The 24,871-nt window shown below is 34.7% G+C and overlaps 1 protein-coding gene across 1 annotated transcript in view; it reads left to right on the forward strand.

The window, feature by feature from the left end:
- TMEM26 (transmembrane protein 26) overlaps nt 1-19,142 on the forward strand; it is a 46,987-nt gene extending 27,845 nt beyond the window's left edge. Inside the window, exons 5-6 of the mRNA XM_054436619.2 lie at nt 12,219-12,295; nt 15,026-19,142. Of these exons, the coding sequence (XP_054292594.1) occupies nt 12,219-12,295; nt 15,026-15,450 (502 nt within the window). The 3' untranslated portion in view covers nt 15,451-19,142. The remainder of the gene's footprint in view (nt 1-12,218; nt 12,296-15,025) is intronic.
- The last annotated feature ends 5,729 nt before the right edge of the window (nt 19,143-24,871 follow it).

Here is a 24,871-nt window from a genome sequence, read left to right on the forward strand (position 1 = left end):
TCAGCTTGTTTTTTAATTTTTTAATGTTTATCTTTTGAAAAACATGTTTTTAAAATTTTGAAGAAGTTCAAATCTATCAATATGTTCTTTCACATTTTTGGTGTCATATCTAGGAACTACTTTCCTAACCCTAAATGAGAAATATAATTTCTTTTGTTTTCTTATTGATATGGTTTTGCTGTGTCCCTGCCCAAATCTCATCTTGAATTGTAACTCCCACAATTCCCAGGTGTCATGGGAGGAAGCTGGTGGGAGGTGATTGAATTATGGGAGCAGGTCTTTCCTGCACTGCTCTTGTGATAGTGAATGAGTCTCACAAGATCTGATGGTTTTAAAAATGGAGGTTTCCCTGCACAAGCTCTCTTTGCCTGCTGTCAGCTACGTAAGATGTGACTTGCTCCTCTTTGCCTTCCCCCATGATTGTGAGGGCTCCCCAGCCATGTGGAACTGTAAGTCCATTAGACTCTTTTTCCTGTATAAATTACCCAGTGTCGGGTGTGTCTTTATCAGCAGCATGAAAATGAACTAGCACACTTATGGAATGTTTTAGTTCTTACATTTATTTCTGTTATCTGTTTTTACATAATTTTTGTGTACAGTGGGAGGTAAGTTTCCAAGTTTATTTTTTATTTTTGGCACTGCCCCATTTCAGCTGGGACCAATTTTCCCAATACCATTTGTTGAAAGGAGTCTTTATTTATTATATTGCCTTAGCATCTTTATCAAAAAATCAATGGATCACAGATGTAAAGCTTTTTCTCCGGACTTTCTGTTGTGTTCCATTGTTTTATTTGTTTGTCATTATACCAATACCACACTATCATGATTATGTAGCTATAGTGTGTTTTGAAATTGGATATTGTAAGTCTTCCAAAATTGTTCTTTTAAAATTTGTTTTAGCTATTGTAGGTGCTTTGCATTTTTATATAATTGTTATAATTCTCTTTTCAAGTTATAAAAAAGAGTAAAAAATTAAAAAAAAGTACTATGCTCTTGGTAGAGAATAAATTGAATCTAAAGATCAATTTGGGAAGAACTGTCATCTTAACAATATTAAATTTTCCAATCTGTGAGCACAAAATATCTCATCCTTTGTTTAGGTGTTCCTTAATTTCTCTCAGCAAAGTTTTATAATTTTCAGAGTGCAAGGCTTGTACTGCTTTTCTTAATTATTTCGTAAGTATTTTATTCTTTTTGATGCGCTTACTAGTGGAATTATTTTTTTAATTTTATTTTCACATTTTTCATTGCTATAATAGAAACGCAGTTTACTTCTGTATGATGATCTACTACCACAGCCATGCTCAACTTGCTAATTAGTTTGATCCCTTAAGTTTTCTCCTTACAGTATCATGCTGCTTGTGAACAGACTGTTTTGATTATTTCTAATCTGTATGCCTTTATTTTTCTTGCCTTATTGCACTGGCAAGAACTTCTTTCAATTCAAATAGAAGTAGTAAGAGTAGACATTTCAATCTCAAAAGATAAGCATTCTGTCTTGCTGTATTAAAGATGATGTTACTTGTGGGTTTTGTATAGATGCCCTTTACCAGTTTGAAGAAATTCCCTTTTATTTCTAGATTATTGGGAATTATTTTTTTGTGGGTGTTAAATTTTGTAAATCCTTTTCCTGCTTTTATTGACATAATTATGTGTTGATTGTCTTTTATTCTATTAAAACAATGTATTACACTAATTAATTTTCAGATATTAAACCAACCTTGACTTCCTGAGATAAATTCTACTTTATTATAACATATAATCTTTTTTTATCTTTTGAGACAGGGTCTTGCCCTTTAGCCCAGGTCTAGGCACCACCCAGTGTGATCACCACTGCATTGACCTCCTGGACTCAAGTGATCTTCCCACCTCAGCCTCCCAAGCAGCTGGGACCACAGGCACATGCCCCCTGCTGGCTAATTTATTTTATTTTTTGTAGAGATAGGATCTCCCTATGTTTCCCAGTCTGCCCTTGAACTCCTGGTTTCAGTCCCCCTGCCTAAACCTCTCAAAATGCTAGGATTATAGGTGTGAGCCACTGTGCTCAGTCTGTAATATTTTTTACATGTTATTGGATTCAGTTTGCTAACATTTGCTTATGAGGCATATTGATCTGTAGTATTATTTTCTAATGATATCTTTTTCTGTCTTTGGTAATGCTGACTTCATCAAATACCTCAAGAAGTATTCCTTCTTTATTTTCTGAAAGATTTTACATAGGTTTGGTCTTATTTCTTCTTTAAATATTTTATAGAATTCAGCTAGGGAGCCATCTGGACCAAGTTTATTTTGTGGGAAGATTTTTTAAATTATCAATTTAATATCATTACTTTTTATAGGTCTATTTAGATATTCTATTTCTTCTTAAATCAGTTTTGATTACATTTTCCTTTCTAGGAATTTTTCTATTTTATGTAAGTTGGATTTTTGTCATAAAGTTGTCCATAATATTCACGATACATGTGTTAATTTCTGTGGAGTGAGTTGTGGTACCCTCCTTTTTCATTCTTGAGTTTAGCAATTTCTGCCTTTTCTCTTGTATTTTTAGCGGGTGAGGAGATAGGCTGATGTTTACTTTTTTGGTTTGATCAGGTTTATTGATTTTGTTGATATTTAAACATAACCAGCCTTTGGTTTTATTGATTTTCTCTATTGTTATTCTGTTTTCCACCTCATTGGTTTCTGTTCTGATGTTTAATTTTTCCTTCTTTATGCTTGCTTTGGATTTAATTTGCTCTTCTTTTTTTTTCTAATTTCTTCAGATGGAAACTTTCATTACAGACCTTTCATATTTTCTATTATATTTGAGACCTTTCATCTCCTCTATTATAGACATCTAAAGTATGAATTTTCCTGTAAGCACTGCTTTGCTTGCATCTCAGAAATTTGATATGTCTTTTTTTGTTACTTAATGCAGTTCAAAATATTTTCCAATTTCTTCTGTCATTTTTTTTGACATGGGTTGTTTAGAAATTGACTGTTTAACTTCCGAATATATAGGGATCTCTTAGACTTTTTTCTGGTGTTGTTTTCTGCTTTAATTCTATTTTCATCTGAGGATCTACTTTAAATTGTTTAAGTTTTTTTAAATTTATGGAGACTTACTTTGTGGTCTATTATATGGCCTATCTGGAGATCCATGTGTACTTGAGATGAATGTGTCTTTAATTCATGTTGGGTGGGGTGTTCTATAAAATGTTAGTTACATCACCTTGGTTGATAGTGTTGTTTAAGTCTTCTGTATCCTTACTGATTTTGTGTCTAGTTGTTCTATTGATTCCTGAAAGTAGAACACTGAAATCTTTCATTCTAATTGTTGGAATGTCTGTTTCTCTTTTAAATACTGTCAGTTTTTGCTTCATATATTTTGGGGCTCTGTATGTAGGTGTGGAAAATTGAATTGTTAACATCTTTCCATGTAGTAACATTTTATCATGACTGATCACTTTTTCTTTAGTAATATTTCTTTTCTGAAAGTCAATTTTGTCTCCTACAAATATAGGCACTCCAGCTTTCTTATGTTGGCATAGAGATATCTTTTTTTATTCTTTTACTTTCAAATTGTATGTATATATATGTCTACATTCTGTCCCTTATAAACAGCTTATAGCTGGATCTTGCATTTTCCTCCCAGTTAAGTACAGTTTTTGTCTTTTGATTTAAGTGTATATTAGTTTACCAGGGCTATTATAGCAAAATACCACAAACGTGGTGGCTTAAAACAACAGAAATTTCTTCTCTCACAGTTCCAGATGCTAGGAATCCAAAATGAAGATGCTGGTTCCTATTGGAGGTTCTGAAGAGGAATCTGCTTCATGCTTGTCTCCTAGTTTCTGGTGGCGGCTAGCAACTCCTGGTGTCCCTTTGTTTGTTGATATATCACTCCAGTTTCTCCCTCTTTCTTCACATGGCATTCACCGCAGTGTGTCTGTCTGTGTCTCCAAATTTTCCTTTTCTTATAAGGACACTAGTCATTGGATTAGGGCCCACCCTAATCCATATGACCTCATCTTAACTTGATTACATCTACGAAGACCCTATTTCTAAATAAGGTCACAATCTGAGACTTGGGTAGACATGGAATTTTAAGGGACGCTATTCAAGCTGGTACACTGTGTTTAGACCATTAATATTTAATGTAATTATTGATATGGTTAGAATTATAGCTGCCATTTTGCTATTTGTTTTTCTCTATGTCTCACGTCCTTTTTAGTTCTGTGTTACCCCTTTACTCTTTTGTTTTTTTGGTGGGGGTGGTTATATGAGCATTTTTAAGTCAATGATGTTAATTTCTCCATACATTTTTTGAATTATTTTATTAGTGGATGTTTTAGGGGTTACAATATACATTTTAAAATTTCACACTCTATTATAGGGTAAAACTAACTTAATTCTGATAAAGCCTAACAATGTGGCTCCATTTGGTCATAGCACTGTTGCCCCACTTGCTCCATTACTGATAACTCTGTTTCCTCCTCTTCCTTTTTGCTGTTATTTTTATACATATATTATATCTTTGTATGTTATAAATCAAATAATCCAGTGTTATAATTATTATTCTATATAATCTTTTAAGGTTTTAAAAAGATATTAGAAAATATCTATATGACTGCATATTTATATATTCTTTTGATTTCCCACACATTTATCATTTTCATGCACTTCATTTCTCCATGTGGATTTCAGTTACTATGTGGTGTAATTTCCTTTCAACCTGAAAGACTATATTTAGTGTTTCTCCTAAGGCAAATCTGTAGTAAAAAATACTCCAAGTTTTTTTTTTTTTAATCTGGAAATGTTCTTATTTTGCCTTCATGTTTAAAGGATAGTTTTGCTATATAAAGAATTATTGGTTGGCAGGTTTTTCATATATATATAATTTGAGGAAAAACATAGTTTACAGGTGTAAGAAGATCAACAAAGCCGTATAATAAGTAAAAACAAAGATCCACCATTTTACATATTTATACAAATATATAATTTCACTGTCTACTGACCTTCATTGTTTCTGACCAGAATTAGCCATTATAGTTGACCTTTGAACAACATGAGTTTGAACTGTGTGGGTCGATGTATATGCAGATTTTTAAAAAATAAAACTTACATTGGGTGTGCCTGCCTCTCTGGCCTCTCCTTTCACCTCCTCCACCTCTTCCACCTCTTCTACCCCAGAGATAGCAAGACCAACCAGCCTCTCCTGTTCTTTCTCCTTCTCAGCCAACTCAATGTGAGGATAATGAGGATGCAGACCTTTATGATGATTCACTTCCACTAATGAATAGTAAATACATTTTTTCTCCCTTATGATTTTCTAAATAACATTTTCTTTTCTCTAGCTTACTTTATTATAAAAATACACTGTGTAATACATATAACATATAAAATATGTGTTAATTGACTTTACGTTATTGATACAACTTCCAGTCAGCAGTACACTATTAGTAGTTAAGTTTTGGAAAAGTCAAAATTATACACAGATTTTCAACTGTGTGTGGGGAGGTCAGTTCCCTTAACTAACCCCCACTTTGCTCGAAGGTCAACTGTACTTATTTGTTGTTACTCTGTACATGATGACTCAATTTTCTCTTGATGTTTTAAAGATTTTCTTTTCCTCTTTGGCTTTTAGTAGTTTGAGATGTGTCTAAGTGTGGATCTTTGCTTTTACTTATTCTGGGCTTTGTTGATCTTCTTACACCTGTAAATTTTGTTTTTTTCCTCAAAATTTTCATCCATTATTTCTCTAAATATTTTGTCCTCTCTTTTCTATCTTTCTTCTTCTGGGTCTCCTGTTAAAAATATATATGACTGTGTTCCACAGGTCTCTGAAGCTCTGCTGTTTTTTCTTCAATCTTTTTTTACTCTGTGTCTTTCAGATTAGATTTTTATTGATCTATCTTCTAGGTCACTGATTATTTTTTCTGCCATCTCAAATCCAGATGTAGAGTCCAATTGTAGAGTTCATCTATTGAATTTTTCACTTCAGTTTGCATATTTTCAATTCTAGAGTTTCTATTTAATCATTTTCAGAGTTTCTGTATCTTTATTTACTCACTTATTGAGTCATTGCCGTGAGACTTTTCTTTAACCAATCAAACTTAGTTTTCTTTCATTCTTTGAACATATTTATAATAGTTGCTTTGAAATATTTTTCTGCTAAATCCAATATCTGGACCTCAGTAGAGACAGTTTCTACTGACCTGTTTTCCCTCTTGATTGTAAGTTAGATATTTCTGGATTTTTTCTTTCTTTTTTTTTTTTTTTTATATATGTGTGTCAGTGTGTGTGTGTCTACATGTTCCTCCAGAGCTGTCTTCATTATCCAGCTTCTATGCATGGTCTGTGACTTTGGCCTATATTTTTCTTTTTTTTTTTTCTTTTTATTATTATTATTATTATTATTATTATTATTATTACACTTTAGGCTCTATGGTACTGCACGTTGCGCACATGTACCACGGATTTTTTCTTTTATATATCACATACTTCCTTTGTTGAGAACTGGGCATTTTGGATAATGTATTATAACCATATGTTATCTTCAGGCTCCCCCACCACTGCCACCACTTGAGACTTCTCATTTTGTTGCATCTGTTTTCTTAATTGGAGGAATGTATCTCTCCTTGGGTTGTAGTCACTGATGTCTCAGATTTTTAAAAAATTCCTAGTTTTATTTTTAGTTCGATGTCTTAGTTGTCACACCTATAGCTACGTAGTTTTTGGTCAGTCAATAACTTGGGCAGATTGGAATCAAATACTGTGAGCCCTTATGACTTCTGCTCTTTGATGATCTGTGCATGGAGTGGATAGTACATTTAGAGTTCAAGATGTTTTCACGTCTGCCTTAGCTTTTGATTCCCACGGGCCCTCTTTGGCCTTCCCTGAACATGCCTGCAGTTTCTTAGTCAGCCAAGCCTACAGGAGTACTCATCTAGCCTTTCTATAGCTCTCATTTTAAGAATCTCTCTATTAAATTTAAAGTTAGTTCATTACTCACTCCAGTTGGGATTGCAGTCTCAAAGTAGCAAGCTACAGATTTTTTAAATATTTCTAATCAAGTTTGTTACTTCTATTGACCACAGCGCTGAGTGTGAGATTTCATACTCCACTCCAAAGCTGTCACTGGTAAAATTACCACTTTAACTGATCAATATGGTCTTACCATTCCCACAACTTGAATCAACTTAGACAGGGTTTTTTTCTTTTTTCTTTTTTTTTTTTTTTTTTTTTTTTTGCTGACTATAGGTCCCTAATTTATCTTTTCATAGAGCATTTACTTGAGAAATTTGATATCATAAATTCTGTTTCTGCCCCTTTGAAATGTAAATTTCCCAGCCTCTTGCCAGTTTGCAAACCAACAATATCTTTCTCAAGGAGCTGGGAGCCATCTATTTAAAATGCAGTCTTAAAGAAAGATGGAGCTCCTATCTCCCAGCCTCTGTGAGAGGGTAGGATCCTAACTTTGAAAAGTGCCAGTTACCAAACACAAGTGGCCTAATCAAATTGACCAACCTCCATCCTAACAGTCTCTAGTACTTTTCCAGTAGGTCACGCTAGTTCTTGAAAACTCTGCTACTTTTTGTTTTAGCAGAGTTGAGTTTAATCTTTCTCCTGTATTGCAATAGTCTTGAATAAATTCTTCCTCATCTGTTTAACTTCATTTAGTACAATTAAAAAAAAAATAGCCAAGCTGGGGATAGGGGAATGAATATCTGTGGGTAAGAATGCTTCAGATTCCCACTGTTCTTACCTGAAGCTTGGCCAGCTTTTCATGAATAAATGTTACTCAATTTGTTGTTTGACTTTGGTTGATTTTCACAGCCCTGATCATTGTTTTTGACAATTTTTGACAATTTTTTTAGTGTTATACATGTTTGTTGGGGAAAGGATTTGCTGACCTTTTCATTTCACGACAGCCACCTTCCAACATTTTCACAAGACAGAATTTCAACATCATTGCCACGGAGAGTTCCCTGGCCATTTACACCTTTGGAGATCATTTTGTGCAGTCTTTTTTTCCCTCCAACATATTAATAGATCATGTATTAAAAAGAATTCTATTCTCACAGCATTAGTAACATTTCCCTGTGAATACTTGACCATACAAAGGAGACTCTTCTTATGTTTACATTGTGTCTTATCTTTATTTTGCAGAGTTGAGGCTAATCTCTCTTTCACCTGGAAGAAATGGTGAAATATTTCTTCCAGAATAGGTTAATACTTCATTTTTTTCTTCCTTTCTATTATTTTTCCTTTTCTGATGGTATTTGTCATTTTTTTAAAAAAAAACAACTAGATGAATTCTATCCACTGATTCTGTCTTTTCTACAGGAATATTTACACTTCCAAAAAGAAATAACTAAGCAAATTGGTAAAATATGACTTTTTATTTTTATTTTTAACCACCAGATTGAGTGTGCTGATATACCAAATGCCAGTCTTTTGTCTTACATTTTTTTCAAATAGAAAAGTGATACTAATGTCAATAATTAAACTTCCCAAGATTTTTTTGTCTCTCTCTGAATCAAGTTCATTGTGTACTTACATGCTTCTCAGTTGACATTTCTGAAGGCAGATTACACACACGGGACAGTGGTGAATAAATCCACACAAAATTCCTTTGCAGATCTTGAGTGTTTGCCATTAATCTCCATGATTTATTTACATTCTAACATTTAACCTTCCTGAGAATTTTTACTGTCTGATCTAATAATTCATATTTGCCTGCTTTAAAAATTTTCTGACCTAGTTTTCCAAAATTTTGTTTGATAATTTCACTAGTATGTTTTTCAACACCCACATTCTTCCATATTTTGTGTGTGCATAGATAATATATGCATATGCAAAAAATGTGCATCTATTATTGTATGGTTAAAGTTGGATTTATGTAGGGCTAGTGTTAGTATATCATTTATCCCTATTCTGTAGGATGATATACAAAGATTTTAAGAAGCATGTTGACATACTAGTAAAATTACTACTGCTACAATTATGTAATGTTTATTTATGACTTGTTGTGTGCTAAGAAGTCTTAAATGCTTTAAATTAGTAAGTTATTTTGCATTTACATTCACACTATGAGGTAAATTTTTTTATTATCCCAATTTTATAAGCAAAGACATGTCAGGCAAGGAAAATAAAGTCTCAAGATGACATGAAACCAAAAATAACTAATTCGTAGTGATCTACCATAATAGCTTGTGTCACATGCTGTTCTAAGAGCTTTATGTGTTTAACATGTTTAAATAATATACTTAATAAAATTATTATATAATCCGATAATTATTATTATTGTCTTCCTCATAATGTAAATGGGTAAACTAAAGCATACAGATGTTAAACTACTTATGCATATTCATATAACTAATAACTGATCAATCTGGAATCAGAGTCTCACATCCTATTTCCTTAGTGAGAGCTGGAGCTGGTGTTAGAATTCTGGTCACTTGGCACCAAAGCTCCCTGCTTTGCCACTGCTTTCTACTACCTTGCAGGCAAATTGCACATAGTTTTTGGTAGAATTATTGAAGTTTGGGATTAGATGAAACTTCAAAAGATCTTGTGAAAAATTTCTTTTGCATCTATTGAAAAAACCTTGCGAAAATATCCTCAACAACTTTTTCTACAGGCTCTGTTGGAAAAATTCCACTAATAGAAGTCATACTAACCCCAAGTGGCAACTTGTTCTATTTTGAGGTAATATTATTAGAAACTACTTTCCTCTATTGTGATGAAATTTGAATTCTCACAGGTGCAACTGAAGTCCTTTGAGCCTGAATTGGCCATCTCAAGTCAAAAGAAATGTTTCATTCTTTTTCCACATTATAGTCCTTAAACATATGAAATAAAACTTCTAAGGAATTATCTCTAGTTTTCAGTTTCTTGAACTATCTCACATAGATCATGATTCTGAATGCTTTATCATTCTAGTTCTTCCCCTTTGGTACAAGAAACTTTATAAATGTTTCTCCTAATATATGAAGCACCACACATAATATTTCAGGTATGTTCTGAACATTGTAGAATAGAGCAGACCTAAAAGTTTCCGTTTCATTCATGGAAATAATATAATGTAATGGCCAAAGGAGTAAATGCTGAAATCAGCTGTCTAGTTTTGATTTCTGCTCTCAACACTCATAACTACATCATTTTGAACAAATTTCCTCAACTCTCTTTTACCTCCTTGATAAAATAGAGATAAGAATTTTGTCTACTTTGTTGAGCTGGTATGAGGATTAAGTGTGATCATAGAGTTAAGCATTTAGAAAACTGCCTGGCATGAATGTCTGAAATCAGAAACTGTCCATAACATTATTTAAAAATTCAGGCACTTATTGAAGATCTGTTGTATATAGACATTGACTGTGTAAAGAGGGAAAAGTTACAGTCTGCATTCCCAAGGCATTTCCACTTAAAATTTTAGACTTTATATTTCTTGTGAAGCAACCTATGATTTTATTTGATTTTGGTAAATCATAAATCATGTCATACTGTGGACTCATAATTAGATAATAATTAGGGAAAACCTTTGAGCCCTTTTTTGTGGCTACTGCTGTGAAATGCTCTCTCTTCTATCCAATTCTATTCTAATCTAGGTCATCCAGTTACTTCTTTTGGAATCCTGATTGTGTCTTCCAGGGTACTGGTTTTCTATCCATGCTCCATGCCATATGTGCCTATGAGAAGCCTTCCATCAATGTCAACCAAGTCATGTAAAATGTGAAGTAGAAAAGAATCAAAAGCGCAGCCTTCAACAACCCATTGGAGAGTCCCCCCTGTGGGGAGCCATTTACACAGGAATCCACCTAACAGTATTCACACCTGGAATATTTCTTAATTTTGTTAATGAGGATACTATGGGAGACTTTTTCAGAAGCCTTGTTTAAATCTGAATGTCTGTCATCAATTTACATAACATTACCTGCTTGATAATCCTAACTATATTTTTTAAGAGGAGGAACTAAGTTTAGTTGAGTGCAATTTTTCTCAGAGGACCTGTGCTGATGCTTCGTAATAACTGTGTTCTTCTAAAAGGGCTCTCAGAAATCTTTTAAAGGATCATTTATATAATCTAACTAGAGATTAATAGTAAATGTGACTTTTGTACTTTACGACATATTTCTGCTTCATTTTGAAAGCTGAGACTTCATTTTTTAATCACCAACCTTGTCTCCACCATTAACTGCCAAGACAGATAATGATGGTTTAGAAATCTCATTTACAAATTCTCTCAGAGTTTTGAGATTTAATTTTGTATTTAATGCCTCTACACCTGAAGCGTTTAAAGATATCCCTTACAATCACCTCATTTCTTTTGGTTTCAATTACTCCTCCTTGATGCTTTTCAGACCTCTTCAATCTGAAAATCTCTTTTGACAGAAGATGGAAACAAAATCTATTATTATGCCACCAGGCTTAAATTGATAACTTCCTTTCTATCTTTGCTAAAAATAAATGTGACCCTGTTTAATATCCTTTGCATTTCTGTAACCTCTGTTCTTTCTGATTTTAGCCTTCATGACCATTTTCCTAGATCTAGGACATTTGTATATTTGTCTGAGTATGGACCCTTCTTTTGTGCATTTAACCATTCCTTCCATAAATATATGTTGTATCCATCAAGCACTGTTCTAGGCACTAAGGATACAGTGGTGAATGAAATAGGCTTATTCCTTGCCTTACGTCCTACTATCTGGTATAAATCTTTGTTTATTGGATTTATCTCCTTACCTTTTTCCTATCTAATGACAATTTTATTTCATTGTTGAGTTTTTAATCTTTGAGCATCATTTAGCTCTTTTGAAATGTCTTTTCAATTAGATCCCTGGTTTCTTAGAATAATTATTAATCCCCCCACTGACATTCCTTGAAATCAGCCATTTGAATATCCATGTCAATATCTATATTTTCTCCCCTATCATTTTTCTCCCATAATGTTCCCATAATTTTGTAAAACTAAAGACAACAATATGGGACCAAGAGGCTTTGTCATAATTCATGCATATGTTGGGCTTTAAGTCTCAGATTATTTATTTTTCACTTCTTCATTATTCCATTATTATCATGTAAGGATTTTTTTCATTGATTTATTAAATCACCAAGATATTTTGGCCACAAGAGGTTTATTAGGAATATACTAAAAAAATGGGCTGAGAAGACTTTTCTCTTCTGCATGTGATCATACTTTTTATTACAAATTTAACATTTTGTCTGTATTCTAGGAATAGCCCTGCACTAGTCTATGCCATCCTTGTTATATGGACTTGGAGCATGCTGCAGTTTCCACTTGACCTGGCAGGTAAGTATCCTGATGTTTGTGCAAAGAAACAGAAAATTACACCTCTTGATTATAAACTATGCTAAAACTAAGAAGGCAAGTGAAAGGATTATCATGTCTGTATCCCAATGTTAGTTCTAGTTCAGCTTAGAAGGAAAGTAGCTTGAAACTTAATAAGCCAAGAAGAGTGGATCCACTGTGGTACATGGTGAGCTTAAGATAGTAGAGCAGGTAATTGCATGGGGTTATATTTACTTCAAACAGCAGTTCCATCAGTTATGATTTATAAGACCTCCTGTAAACCAGATAATACATCTGTGTCTCAGCTTTCTTTCATCCATGAAATAGGGATGATAATCATAGTCACTAGGGTTGAAGATTCTTGTCATGACTCAGTAATACACAGTTTGCTTAGCAAGTTGCTGCCATAAAAGTTTTATCTCTTATTATTTGTAAGAAGTAATTTTCATTCTTTTTTCAGACCCATGTATTAGAACTTCAGAAGGCATAGGAGCAGTTAAAATTGTCCTCATTGGAGGTCCTTGGAATCCTATTGGTCTTACTTTAATAAAACATCAACCACTAAGATTTTGCAAGAAGTAATCTGTTTCCCAGGCATTTTATACTAGCAATAATCTAGGGCTGCATTGTCCAACAGGGGACCCACCAACCACACATGGCTCTTTAAATTGAAATTAATTAAAAATTTAAAACATTGAAAGTCCAATTCCTCAGTCATACTAGCCACCTTTCAAGTGCTCAGTTGCCACAAATGGCTACCATATTGGACAGCAGTAATATGGAACACTTTTACCATCACAGAAAGTTCAATTGAGCAGTGTTCATCTGGAGTCATCTGAAAACTTCTTGGAACCCTAGAATTTTGATTTGAGAATTCTCCTGGATGTCACTTTACTCCAAAGAAATTCTAGAAATTAATAATTATGTTTTCCTTAGCCTGACGTGTTTATTTATTACACCTTAATTGCTGGCCTCAGGATTATAATTAATCCTTAGGACAGAGATATTTAACTTTTTCTCCATCTTTTTTGGTTCACTTTTGTAGGCTCAGAGGTCTGAGGCCATTTTAAACATAGCATCCACTTTTTGGAATTATTAACAATTTGGAATAGATGGAAAAACTTGCTGTGGCTTTTAAGAAATACCAAAAATGGAATCACTGATTAATAATTACAAACAAATGTATGCTAACATGCACACACACACACACACACACACACACACACACACACACAGATTTTCTCATAATGTGCCCTGGAAGGTATGCTATACTCATTGGTCAAGCTGGTGTCCACTTACAGAATATTAGGTGCCATCACATTAGGTATTGAGTTAATACCTTTAGAAGGTCCTTTGGGAGCCATTTCCTGGCCCTCATTTCTTAGGAAAGGCTACCATTGATATACTTTGGTTTCTCTTTTGTCTTTCACTCTGCCGATCCTCACCCTCCCATATCTTATGGTTTATTGCCTTGCTAAGAAAATTTGTATTTAAGAAAGACATTTTGTAAACTTTCAGGGGTGATAATGTTATGCAGCTGTTTGAAAAACAAAGACCAAATGTTACTTCTGACTAAATCATTATTGTATTTTCCAACAAATAGTACATTATATTTATCCATATCAAAGCAGCTTCATAATATTTGCAGGCTCCAGTAGACGAAGGCATTCTTTGTTTGAAAACTCCAAATGGAAAGCTTCATTATTATAAAAGGATTATTTTCCGCCCTTGACCCTGAATTAAATTTACATTTGAGAAATTAAGACAAAAGTTCTTCTGTTGATTGGACCTCCTTTTGTTTAACTAGAAAATCAGTAATTATATCCATTCATTATTGTAAACTGTGAAACAAACACAAGAAATTAGGACAAAATAAAATAACAATGGCATTTATTCAGGCTTTTTCCCTCCATCATTTGAAAAATGTGTTCAATATGAATTAAGTTTGAATTTGAATATAAGCACTTGAATTTTCACAGCACAATTTGCACACATGCTTGAGTGTGTAAACCAACAAACAGGCAGGTCCTAAAAAGAGTATATAGAATGATCAGAGCCACGTACACTTTGCTCCGTTTCTCAAGCTTATCAATCAAGCAAATCATTCGTGATCCTAAGGGGAAGACTGAGGGAAAAAGTGGACAGAAGGCAAGGCTGTTATTCTAATGGAAACAAAATGAGCCAATGAATAGGGACCCCTCTCCTCACTGATATGATTGTTATCCCAGTTTTCAAAGGAAGAAACTGTGGCCCAGGAAGTCTTAGTGACCCCGCCAGCAACTCACTGCTGGAAAATGTGGCAGTCATGCTTCCTGACTTGAGGCCTTGAGCACGCAACTGTGAGGCTTCCTTGTGGACCCCAGGATCACAATGGTGGCTTCCTTTATTTTTTATTCCCCCCATGGTGCAGCCTCAGCCTCACAAGGAGCTTGGGCTATAAGCACTTGTGACCATGACTGGCTCCTAGAATCTATTTAATTGTGCTTTGCCCAGGGTGAGAACTAGATGATCTTACATTTTCTATGTGGATGTGAGTCACAGGGCAGGGTGCTTTCATTTGTTCCACCCAGAATTAAATTACTGGATCATTCCATTTGATTTCCATTCTATAATTAAATCACAGAATTATTACTAACACAGTCCCCATTGTTAATGACTTGTCCCCATGTCATTGTCTTATATGTCTACACTTCCAAGAGAGATAGTAACTAGTCTGTCTTGTGTTTTCAGTACAGAACGTTGTGTGCCCTGTGTCTGTGGCAGAGAGGGGATTCCCCAGCCTGTTCTTTTGCCAGTACAGTGCCGATCTGTGGAACATCGGAATCAGCGTCTTCATACAAGATGGCCCCTTCCTTGTCGTGCGTCTCATACTGATGACCTATTTCAAAGTGATCAATCAGATGCTGGTGTTCTTTGCCGCGAAGAACTTCCTCGTGGTGGTGTTGCAACTCTACCGCTTGGTGGTGCTGGCATTGGCAGTCCGTGCTTCGTTGAGAAGTCAGTCAGAAGGCCCGAAAGGAGAACATGGTTGCCGGGGACAGACCTCTGAGAGTGGGCCCTCTCTGCGGGACTGGCAGAACGAGTCTAAGGAGGGCCTGGCTATTCCTTTGCGGGGCTCCCCAGTCACCTCCGTCGACTCCCACCACACCCCTTAGTTATTGATTGACAGTGGTCTGCGACTAGAACCTGACTCCCTGGTTCTTCTTATAGGGAGGATCCTTTTTCTCCCCCAACCTTGGCATATAATAATTATCAAAAGAACAACATAAAAAGGTGATCTTAAGCCAAAGCTGAGGAATTTTCTTTTTTCAACTGAATAGAAGGAACTTTGATTAGCGACTATTGCTACAACTTCTGTGTGATGGTATCAGATGTTATAGTTGTTCAACGACTAAGTGATTTGTTTGTCTTGAACTGTTTGAAAAGCTGTGGAAGGGGTTACAGTGACATGCCCTCGAAAGATTTGGTGCAGACCAACTGTCGCGGCTGTTACCTGGAAATAGAGAAGCTTTGAACTTTGGCTCCATTGTCAGACTATTTCGTCTGATCTTTTCTGCAATGTCCCTCTGACATCAAAAAATGTACATTCAGTGAATGCAGAACAAATGAAGGGAAAAGTGCCTTTAAAATTACCTCATTGTGGGCTGGAAGCAGCGAAAATCTCTGCCCAGCTTCCGTATCATAGAGAGCCCTATTCAACGCTGCACAGGCCTTCCCAGGAAAATCATTTTTCTGGGCTGATGTTGTATTCTTCCATGGCGCATATATTCTTACAGAAATTTTATTGCTTTTGGCTTGGGTGCTACAAAATTCACAGCAAGCCATTTTGGTTACATATCTACTGGTTGCAAGGCAGGAAATATTGGTGAAGTGCTGGCAAAGTCACAATTTCTACTCTGAACATGATTTGCAGTGTTCATCAGTATTTTTATGAACCCTACTTTACCATTTTCTATATTGCCAAGTTGAATCATGTGGGCTGATGCAGGGAAGCTCTGAAGCAGTGAATAAAGGTGTTTCGGGCCCTGTAAGTGTTTCCATGGTTTCTGGTGTCTGCCAGCAGTAGTGAACAAAGCTGCAGCTTCTCTGAACCGCCACTACTGGAGGTGGCTTTTGGTCTCAGGGAACATGGTGATGGAGGGTTGCATCAGCTCCACCCACGGCCAACAGCCCTTGTTGAGTGACAGGAGTCGGAATGTGCTACCCCGTTGTGGGAATCAGGCAATTCGCTTTATTTTCTTGCATTAAGACTTCATTTTCCCAGTATTGAAATAGCCATACTTTTCCTTTACATACCTCTATACTTTCCAGATGGAGGTGATTCAGAACCTTTTAAAGTGATTTTTGCCTTTAAAGATACAGTGTGAAAATTTGCTAGGGTGTATAGCAGTAATTACAGAAGGCAAACAGTTCCAAAACTGTTCTTTTAGGTTCAAAACCTAATTCCCTCGGATTAGTATACTTGAGAATTCAAAGGGACATTTAAAGTGGGGTATGCCCTTAATTTGGTATGACTTATTGACAACCAGTTGGGACAAATTTATCTGTAACTCTCCGGGTGACATGATACCGATTCGAAACATTTTACACAAACTTTTATAGACAAATTCTGTTTTTATACAGAGTCATGCATATTTTCTCATAAATGGCTTCTTCAGCACCATTGTTATATGTTTTTATTTCTTTCTTCCTTGTGCTTCTAATTTTAACAATATAATGACTATAAAATGACACATGGAACTAATGGAATACATTTATGATTTTCCATAATAATTTTATGAAAGTTAAGATCAAGAAATTATATTTATATGAAGTAAATCACTTGACAACTTTTAAGGGCATGTTATTTAAAGTGCTCAGCAGTTGAAAGCAAAATAATAACTGCTATTTATAAAAATGCCTCAGCAGAATCTGTTTTTATGTTGACTGCTTTATGTTGAATATTTTCTTCCACAACATGTATGTGCTGCTTATTATTGCAGATTTGCTCATGGCATACTTTTCATGTTTTAATTTTTTTCTTCCAGCAAAACAAACACTGAGGTCCTAAAAATAGATAAAGTATAAAGTAGTACGGCTGTTGCAAGGATATTTTTAAATGCTTTCAAATCTGAGACTTGGCTTGGCTTCGTGAATGAGTTTCTAGTGTTTAAATTAAAGTATTTTGTAATTAGCACTCCTCGTGGGCTTGAGAAATAAAAAGCCTGTCCAAAGTCTAGCTTTATTTAGAGGGTCAGGAAGTCAAAGAGCACCCAGGACCATCTTGGCAATTAATAGCGGCAAAAATAGACCCAGCTTCTGCAAGATTTTCCAGGAAAATCTTCTTGGGGCAGCATTTGTTAACCTAGCTGCCAGTACTCCCACTCTCTTAGACTGGCTGCTTTTATAATAGGAAAAAAAAATCTGCATTTGCTTAGTTTATTTGAAAAAAAGCTCTAAACCTAGGTTATATATTAGCCATTCCTAAGACTCCTGATTAAATATTACAAATTTGTTCAGTTCATAGTTGTTTTTAGTGTAGACTGCTAAATACTGTAATGTTTCAAAACATCCAAGTGTTTGTTATAAAGTGGCTAGAACATCAATTACCTCCCATGTGTGGATATCCTGGGACTTGTTTACATTTTATTTGTAATAAGATAACTGACTCACAACACCTGTATAATGTGATGCAAGCCATCCTCTCTATCATAACCCCTCCCTGCAACACACAGCAGGTCAATCCCCAACCCCTGAAGAAAGTGGCTTATTTGAGGTTGTTGGTGCTGTTGGTATTATTGCCGTAGTTGTTATTTAATTGCTTGATTAAAGCTCAGTCAAATGTCCTTCCTGAAAACATGTCATTCCACTTGTGAAAGAAAACACAATGTGCATGTTTCAATGATACTGTGCGGAAACACACCTCATGATCATCTTGTGGGTTTCCTTTGCCCTTACTGGATGACTCTCAGAGGACATGACTCGACATAGTAACATTAGTAAACTGTCTTTGTCTTTGATTATTCCTTTAATTTTTATTTGAGCTGTTTCAATAGCATAATGAAATAAAATTTTGAATTGGCCAATAACATGCTTTATAAACTTCCAGTGAAGAGTCTGATACAAATTTACTCTTGGCTCTGTTGTAGTTCCACTAACAAATAGCACTTCAGTCCTTATAGAACCATATAGATATGGCCAAGGAATAGCAGGACTCACTATTATAATATTAATTGTTAACTCATTATTTAATTGAACATTTTCAAAGCTCTGGAAAGGCATGCATTTGTAGGTGCACATGCTTTAAGATTTCTATACATCTTTCAGAGTTGAATGTAATTATGTTTGGCATTTAATTCTTGATAATTCTTAACCAACTTTTCCTGTTAAAAGAGAGAAAGAATTGCAAATGCCAGGCGTCTGTCCACTTTAGCCCTCCTCCAATGCTAAGAAAGAGGGATGGTGACGTATACTACAGAGACGCAAATGAAATACCAAACAGTCTTGCATTACAAGAAAAAAAAGGGGATTTTTTTTTTTTCTAATTTCAGACTTGGCTTTTTACTTAGTGGACATTCTGACTTGCTCTCAGAAACATCTGATTTGGGGCTAAACTAGGCAGCTGGAGGATGTTTACAGCTCTGAGGCTTCAAATAAGTTTCCATATGCAGGGAGTAACTTTAAACAATGTTTGAATAATTAACTGCTACAGTCTTGTATTTTATGTGTACCTATTTCATCCTCTGACTCTTTGTTACTGGAATACCATATAAGAATATTTTCTCTGCAGTATTTATATTTATACTATTTTGCTATGAGTGGCCTTTGTATTTTATTACATGCATTAAATAGTGTGTGCACAACTTTATCTTAATGTGGATTTTTGCTGGCTTTTCATGTCTTTGTTCTCTACTGCAATTCATTTCCTTTATGGTTTTTAAGCTCTGGTTTAAAAAATAAAACTCATCTATTTAGAATATGATTAAACTGGCATTTCAAACCAGTGAGGAAAAGCTGACCAATTTTACAGATGATGTTGGGAAATTTTGCAATCCATCTGGAAAAAATAAAGTTAGATTTTTATCTCCTGCAATATATAGAAATAAATTCCAGATGGATTAAAGATGTAAATGTAAAATGAAAACTATAAATATTAGAAGAAAATATGCAGTCTGTCTTTAGCCTGTGGGGAATGGGAAAGATCTTCTGAAACAAGACATGGAACCCAGAAGCTACAGAAGAATTGACAGATTTTTCCTACATAAAAGCTTAACGTTTCTCAATGGCAAAAGCTATCATAAATACATCACTCTTATTGTCTTTTCTGGAGAAAGGAGTCAGAGAAATCAGACAAGAGAAATGATAGGTATAGAAATTGGAAAGAAGGAGCCAAATTTATCATTTATTCATAGAAGATTGAGTCTTGAACATCCAAGGAAAACATATTAAACCTAAGAAACTTTTAAAAAGAATCTGAAATCACACACAAAAATCAATAGCTTTTCTACATACAAAATCACATAGAATATATACTTGAAGAAGAGATTTCCTTTACAATATAAACTAAATCTATAAAATACATAGGAATAAACTTGGGAAATATATAAGATCTATGTGAAGAGAACTTAAAAATGATTGTGAGGGCCATACATGAATAATTTAACAAACAGAAAAACATTATTTTATGGGGATTGGTAAGAAGACTTGATTTTTTTTTAAAGTTGCAATTTTCCCTAAACTGATCTATAAATAGATCAAGTAGCACAATCTTCATCATGCTATCAAAAATATATTAATTTTTTTGTGACTTTACAAGTTGATTCTAAAGATTTCATGATAAAATAAGCATGAAAGAATAGTTAGAAAATACCAAAAGAAGTTGAAAAATGAGAGAGATATTTAAATATATTTAAATATATTATACAACTATAATAACCAAGAGAATTTGGTTCTGGAATATGAATAAGCAGGCCAAAAAGCTGAAAAGAATAAATTTAATAAATAGACGGAGTTACCCAAGGGATTCTGATATGTGATAAATCATTGGGTGGGGTAAAATATTATAAATGGTTTAGGTTTTGGAAAATATTAAATTGGATCCTTACCTAAATCCTTATGTCCAAAACATTTCCAGTAGAGCAAATAATTAAACATTTAAAATAAAATAAACACAGAAAACTTTGTTTTTATAATTGTGATGGTGAGAATGCTTTTTGAGCAAGATATGAGACACCATAGAAGATTCATAAATTTCAGCTCATAAAATTAAAAAGTTTAGCATTGTAAAAATACCATAAGCAAATTCAAAAGTTGAACAATGAACCGAGTTAATTTGTTTGCAACAAATATAACAAAACATTAGTTTTCTTAATGAACAAACAGTTCTTACAAACAAGAAAAAAAATCACTGAAAAAATGAGCAAAAGACGTAAGTATATGATTCACTGCAAAAGGAATAGTTGAAGAAATGCAAATCAAACCACAATGAAATACCATTTTTCAAATGCAGACTCAACTACAGGGTAACCATTTTTCACTTACTTGGTTGGCAAAGACCCGAAAGTTCTTTAGAATGCTGTATTAGAGGGAAACAAGGGAAGTAGGCATTCTTATTCATAGTTAGTGAGGGTGTAAATTGGTACAACTCCTTTGTAAGACAATTTGGCAACATCAGTCAGAACAAAACACATTTATCGTCTGACCTAGCAACTCCACTTCTAAGAATGTATCCTGCAGATATGTGTGTGCAAAAATGTGCATATAAGACTGTTCAGTATTTTCCATAGTTGCAGCATAACGTCCATCAATAGAGTCATGGTTAAATAATGTAACCTCTATACTACATAATACCATGTCATTTTTTAAAAGAATGAAATAGAGCCATACTGTTGATAGGAAACAATAGCTTAAATATTCTGTTAAGTAAAAATAGGAATACAAAACAAGTTAGTATGTTACTCTTTTTGTAAATGTTATCCGTACCTTCACAAGTGGCTAATAAACATGAAATGGTGCTCAAGTTTCTAATGATCATGGATATTCCCTCCTGTGTAAAACTACTTTTATCTATTTGATAGCTTGAATTTTTAAAATTACGTATCATTTTTGTAATGTTAAAAGTAATTATGACAAAGGAAACCTCACCAATTTGTGAGTTTTACTTCGGCCTACTGCTATGTACAGATGTTTTGATATCACTTTGCAAATAAAATAAAAGCACATCATTTATTTCCACCCAAGAAAATAAAGACCTTCTCATTATAACTAAGGATGATCTTGAGAAGTTTTAAATAAATCAAGGCCTTAAACCATGTCAAATTCTGCTTGCCTTATGAAGTGTCTAATACTAGGGAAATGAAATAATGCATAGATACAGAAGAGCACTGAAAAATCCAACTGACCAAAAAGATTCACTGGGTCTTTCTTGATGAGTACCATGGAGACTACTTTGAAGCTGCCAGTCTAACACTTCCACACTCCTGACATTTATGGAGTCACCAAAACAAACCATCAAGAAATTTCACTTTGAATGACACAGTCATGCTGATTTCCCCAGAAGAGATTGAGAACTGAAGGAACCCCGACAGAGAAAACTTCAGAAAGAATCTATGCATCTGTTTCCCTGTCTGTATTCACAGCCCATCTAATTTGTGTATGTAAGCTTTTATGATTTTGCCAAGTATTTACTAAATTTATAACTGATTGTGGTAAGTGATCAAATGGATCATATGCAAATCTGATCGACTTATTGAGGAAAGCAAACATTTCTAAACCAGCCATATGTCAAATATCATATAGTCTTTGTATCCAAACTAAGAATTTTGGGCAAGGAAAATTGGATCTACAAGACAAAATATGTTTTCTGTATGGATGCTGGTGTTCAGCTTCTGCCAAATGCATAGCTGAAGAATTCAGATGGTTGTGGCTCTGGGATCTTGGGGGTTGCTTCTACCTTCTGGCAAAGAATATTTCTCTCTATTATGCAAGAGTCCCCATATGACCTACGTGGCAGTGAACAGCTGGGTCAAATGCTATAATTATTTCATTGGATCTTTTGGTTTCAACTAATTCCTATAACTAGTGATTTTTATTGGTATCTGTAACCCCAAACTCTTTTACTTCCTGTACTCTATGCCCGGATTTGCATCTCCTCTGGATATTCTGCAAGTATTACAGACTCAATTTTATATATATATACATATATATGTGTATATATATACACACACATATACACACACATATATAATTATATGTGTAATTAGATTGGAGTAGATTGGGGGTTGAGTGTGGTAAGAAATATATAATTATATTCATATATAATTATATATATTTTTATATATTATATATATAATTATATAATGTATAATTATATATAATTTTATGTGTGTGTGTGTGTGTATATATATATATATATAAAATTATATATGTCTTACCACCCTCAACCCCCAATCTACTCCTTTTCTGTGTTCCAAACAATAACTAGTAGCATCTCCAGCCACTTAGGCACCCATGCCAAAACCAGATGTTTCCTAGGTCCTTGTTTCTTTTTTCTTATACCTTCTTCCTAAGTAATCCCTAAATTCTGTCAGTTATGCTGCTTATACTTCCTCTCAGTCTTTATCCTACATTCTCTATTCCAACTGCTACTATCTTAATTTGGTGTCACGTCATTTTTTTCCTCAGTGATTGCAATTATTTCCTAACTGGTCTTCCAACCTCCTGGTTTAATCCTCCATAGTGCATTCCAAACTGCATTCAGTGCTGGCTGTTCTAAAACGCACATTTGATCACATCTCTTCTATTCAAAACACTTTCATGATGCCTCACTGCCCACAAGATTAAACCTAAAGTCCCTCAAAAATCATTCAAGAACTTTCACAATTTGCCCCAACCCAATTCTTCAACTTTGTTTCCCATTACTGCGGTCTGCTCCCCAACACACATAACTGCCACCATAAGACCATAATAAACTACTTGTGTTCCCCTAAACATGCCATTATCCTTTACATTGCTGTGTTTACAAGCATAATTCTTTTTTCAGTGATGCTACCTCTCCATTACTGATGGCATAATTTCTCCATCCAGAGTTGATAGCTAGGGAAGAAAGAACAATCCCAGAAAGAAAAATTGTTCTGCGTCCTCTGGGAACTCCAGGTGAGTAAGTGTAGATATCCCTTGTCCTGAGAGCAGAGACATCCTTCAGTCCTGGGTCTCTAATTTGTGGGTTTCCTTTGAAGCAGCAATCCTAAGGATGCCAGGTAAGGCAATGTGGATATAGAGCTGTGGGATTCATCACTTACCATGAATCTTGACTAAAGTCAGCAAGAGAAGCAACTGGCCAATGGTCTCCAGAAGTTTTATCCTATTATTGAATCTGGCTGAACTATGCAATTTAATCTGTGTTTACTAATCCAACAGCTTATAAGTACATTATAAATATATTGTCTTATCCCTTCCCCTTCCAGAGATTCTCCTTTCTAGCAATATCTCCCACTCACTACTTACCATCTTTTTGGCAAAATCCCTCATAAAAGGTTCAGAAGGCTTATGAAAAATATTACACCCTTCTGCTTCCAGAACTGAATGTCTCCCCTCTATTACTGTGCATTTATAGCACTCATACTTGTCTCATCTCTATCCCTGTGCTTACCATAATGTATTGGAAATATTCGCTGCTATGTCCGTCTCTCCCATCAGACTGTGAGCTGTCTGAGGGCGCAGGTCATGTTTTATACTCTGCTATAATAACCACAGAACTCCAGATGCATTGAAATTTTGTCTATTCCCAGAATTCACCAACCTTCTTTCTTCTGTGGGACTTTGTATTTGCGGGTGCTGCTTCCTGAGATGCCCGTATCCCACCCCAACCCCACCCTAGAGAAGCTCCTTCTCATTTTGATTCCAGATGGAATGCAAGGTCCTCCTAGGGGCTGACACACATAGTAGTTGCCTCCACTCCTATGGTTATATGAGAACCATCATCTCCTGGTTCCTCATTATTGGCTCCTTCCATGTGCAGAGGTCTGTTTACTCCTTTACTCTCTAAATTTACAAGCCCTATCTTGTTCATTTGGACTCATCTGTCTCTCTGACTCCACTCTCATGAATGCCCTATTAAATCTGCATTTCCAGCCTTGTTCTAAGCTTCTCTTCAACATTTCCATGCAGAAGCACTTCTGGCACTTCCAACTTAATATGCTCACATTTGGATTCCAAACTTCTCTTCCCCCACATCTATTTCTCTTCTTGATAGCTCAATTTCTCTTAATTGAAACATCACCCATCCAGTCACTTGGGCTCAGACTAAAGAGTTATCTTTGACTGACTCTCAAAGTCATTTGCTGCATCCTATACTCTGTTTCATGTAATGAATACAGTTTTATTGCTTTCTCTGATTATACAAATCATATGTGATCAATGTAGTAATTTCAAACATACAAAAGGATAAAATACATACAGAGGGTAAAACATACAGAGGGTAAAAATCACATGAACTCCCACCTTATTACAATTCATTATTAACACTTTAAAGGTTATTCTTTTGTGAACCCTTTAACATAGATAGATAGACAGATAGATAGATAGATAGATAGATAG

The sequence above is a fragment of the Pongo pygmaeus genome, chromosome 8 (genome assembly GCF_028885625.2).
Source record: "Pongo pygmaeus isolate AG05252 chromosome 8, NHGRI_mPonPyg2-v2.0_pri, whole genome shotgun sequence".
Lineage (NCBI taxonomy): Eukaryota > Metazoa > Chordata > Mammalia > Primates > Hominidae > Pongo > Pongo pygmaeus.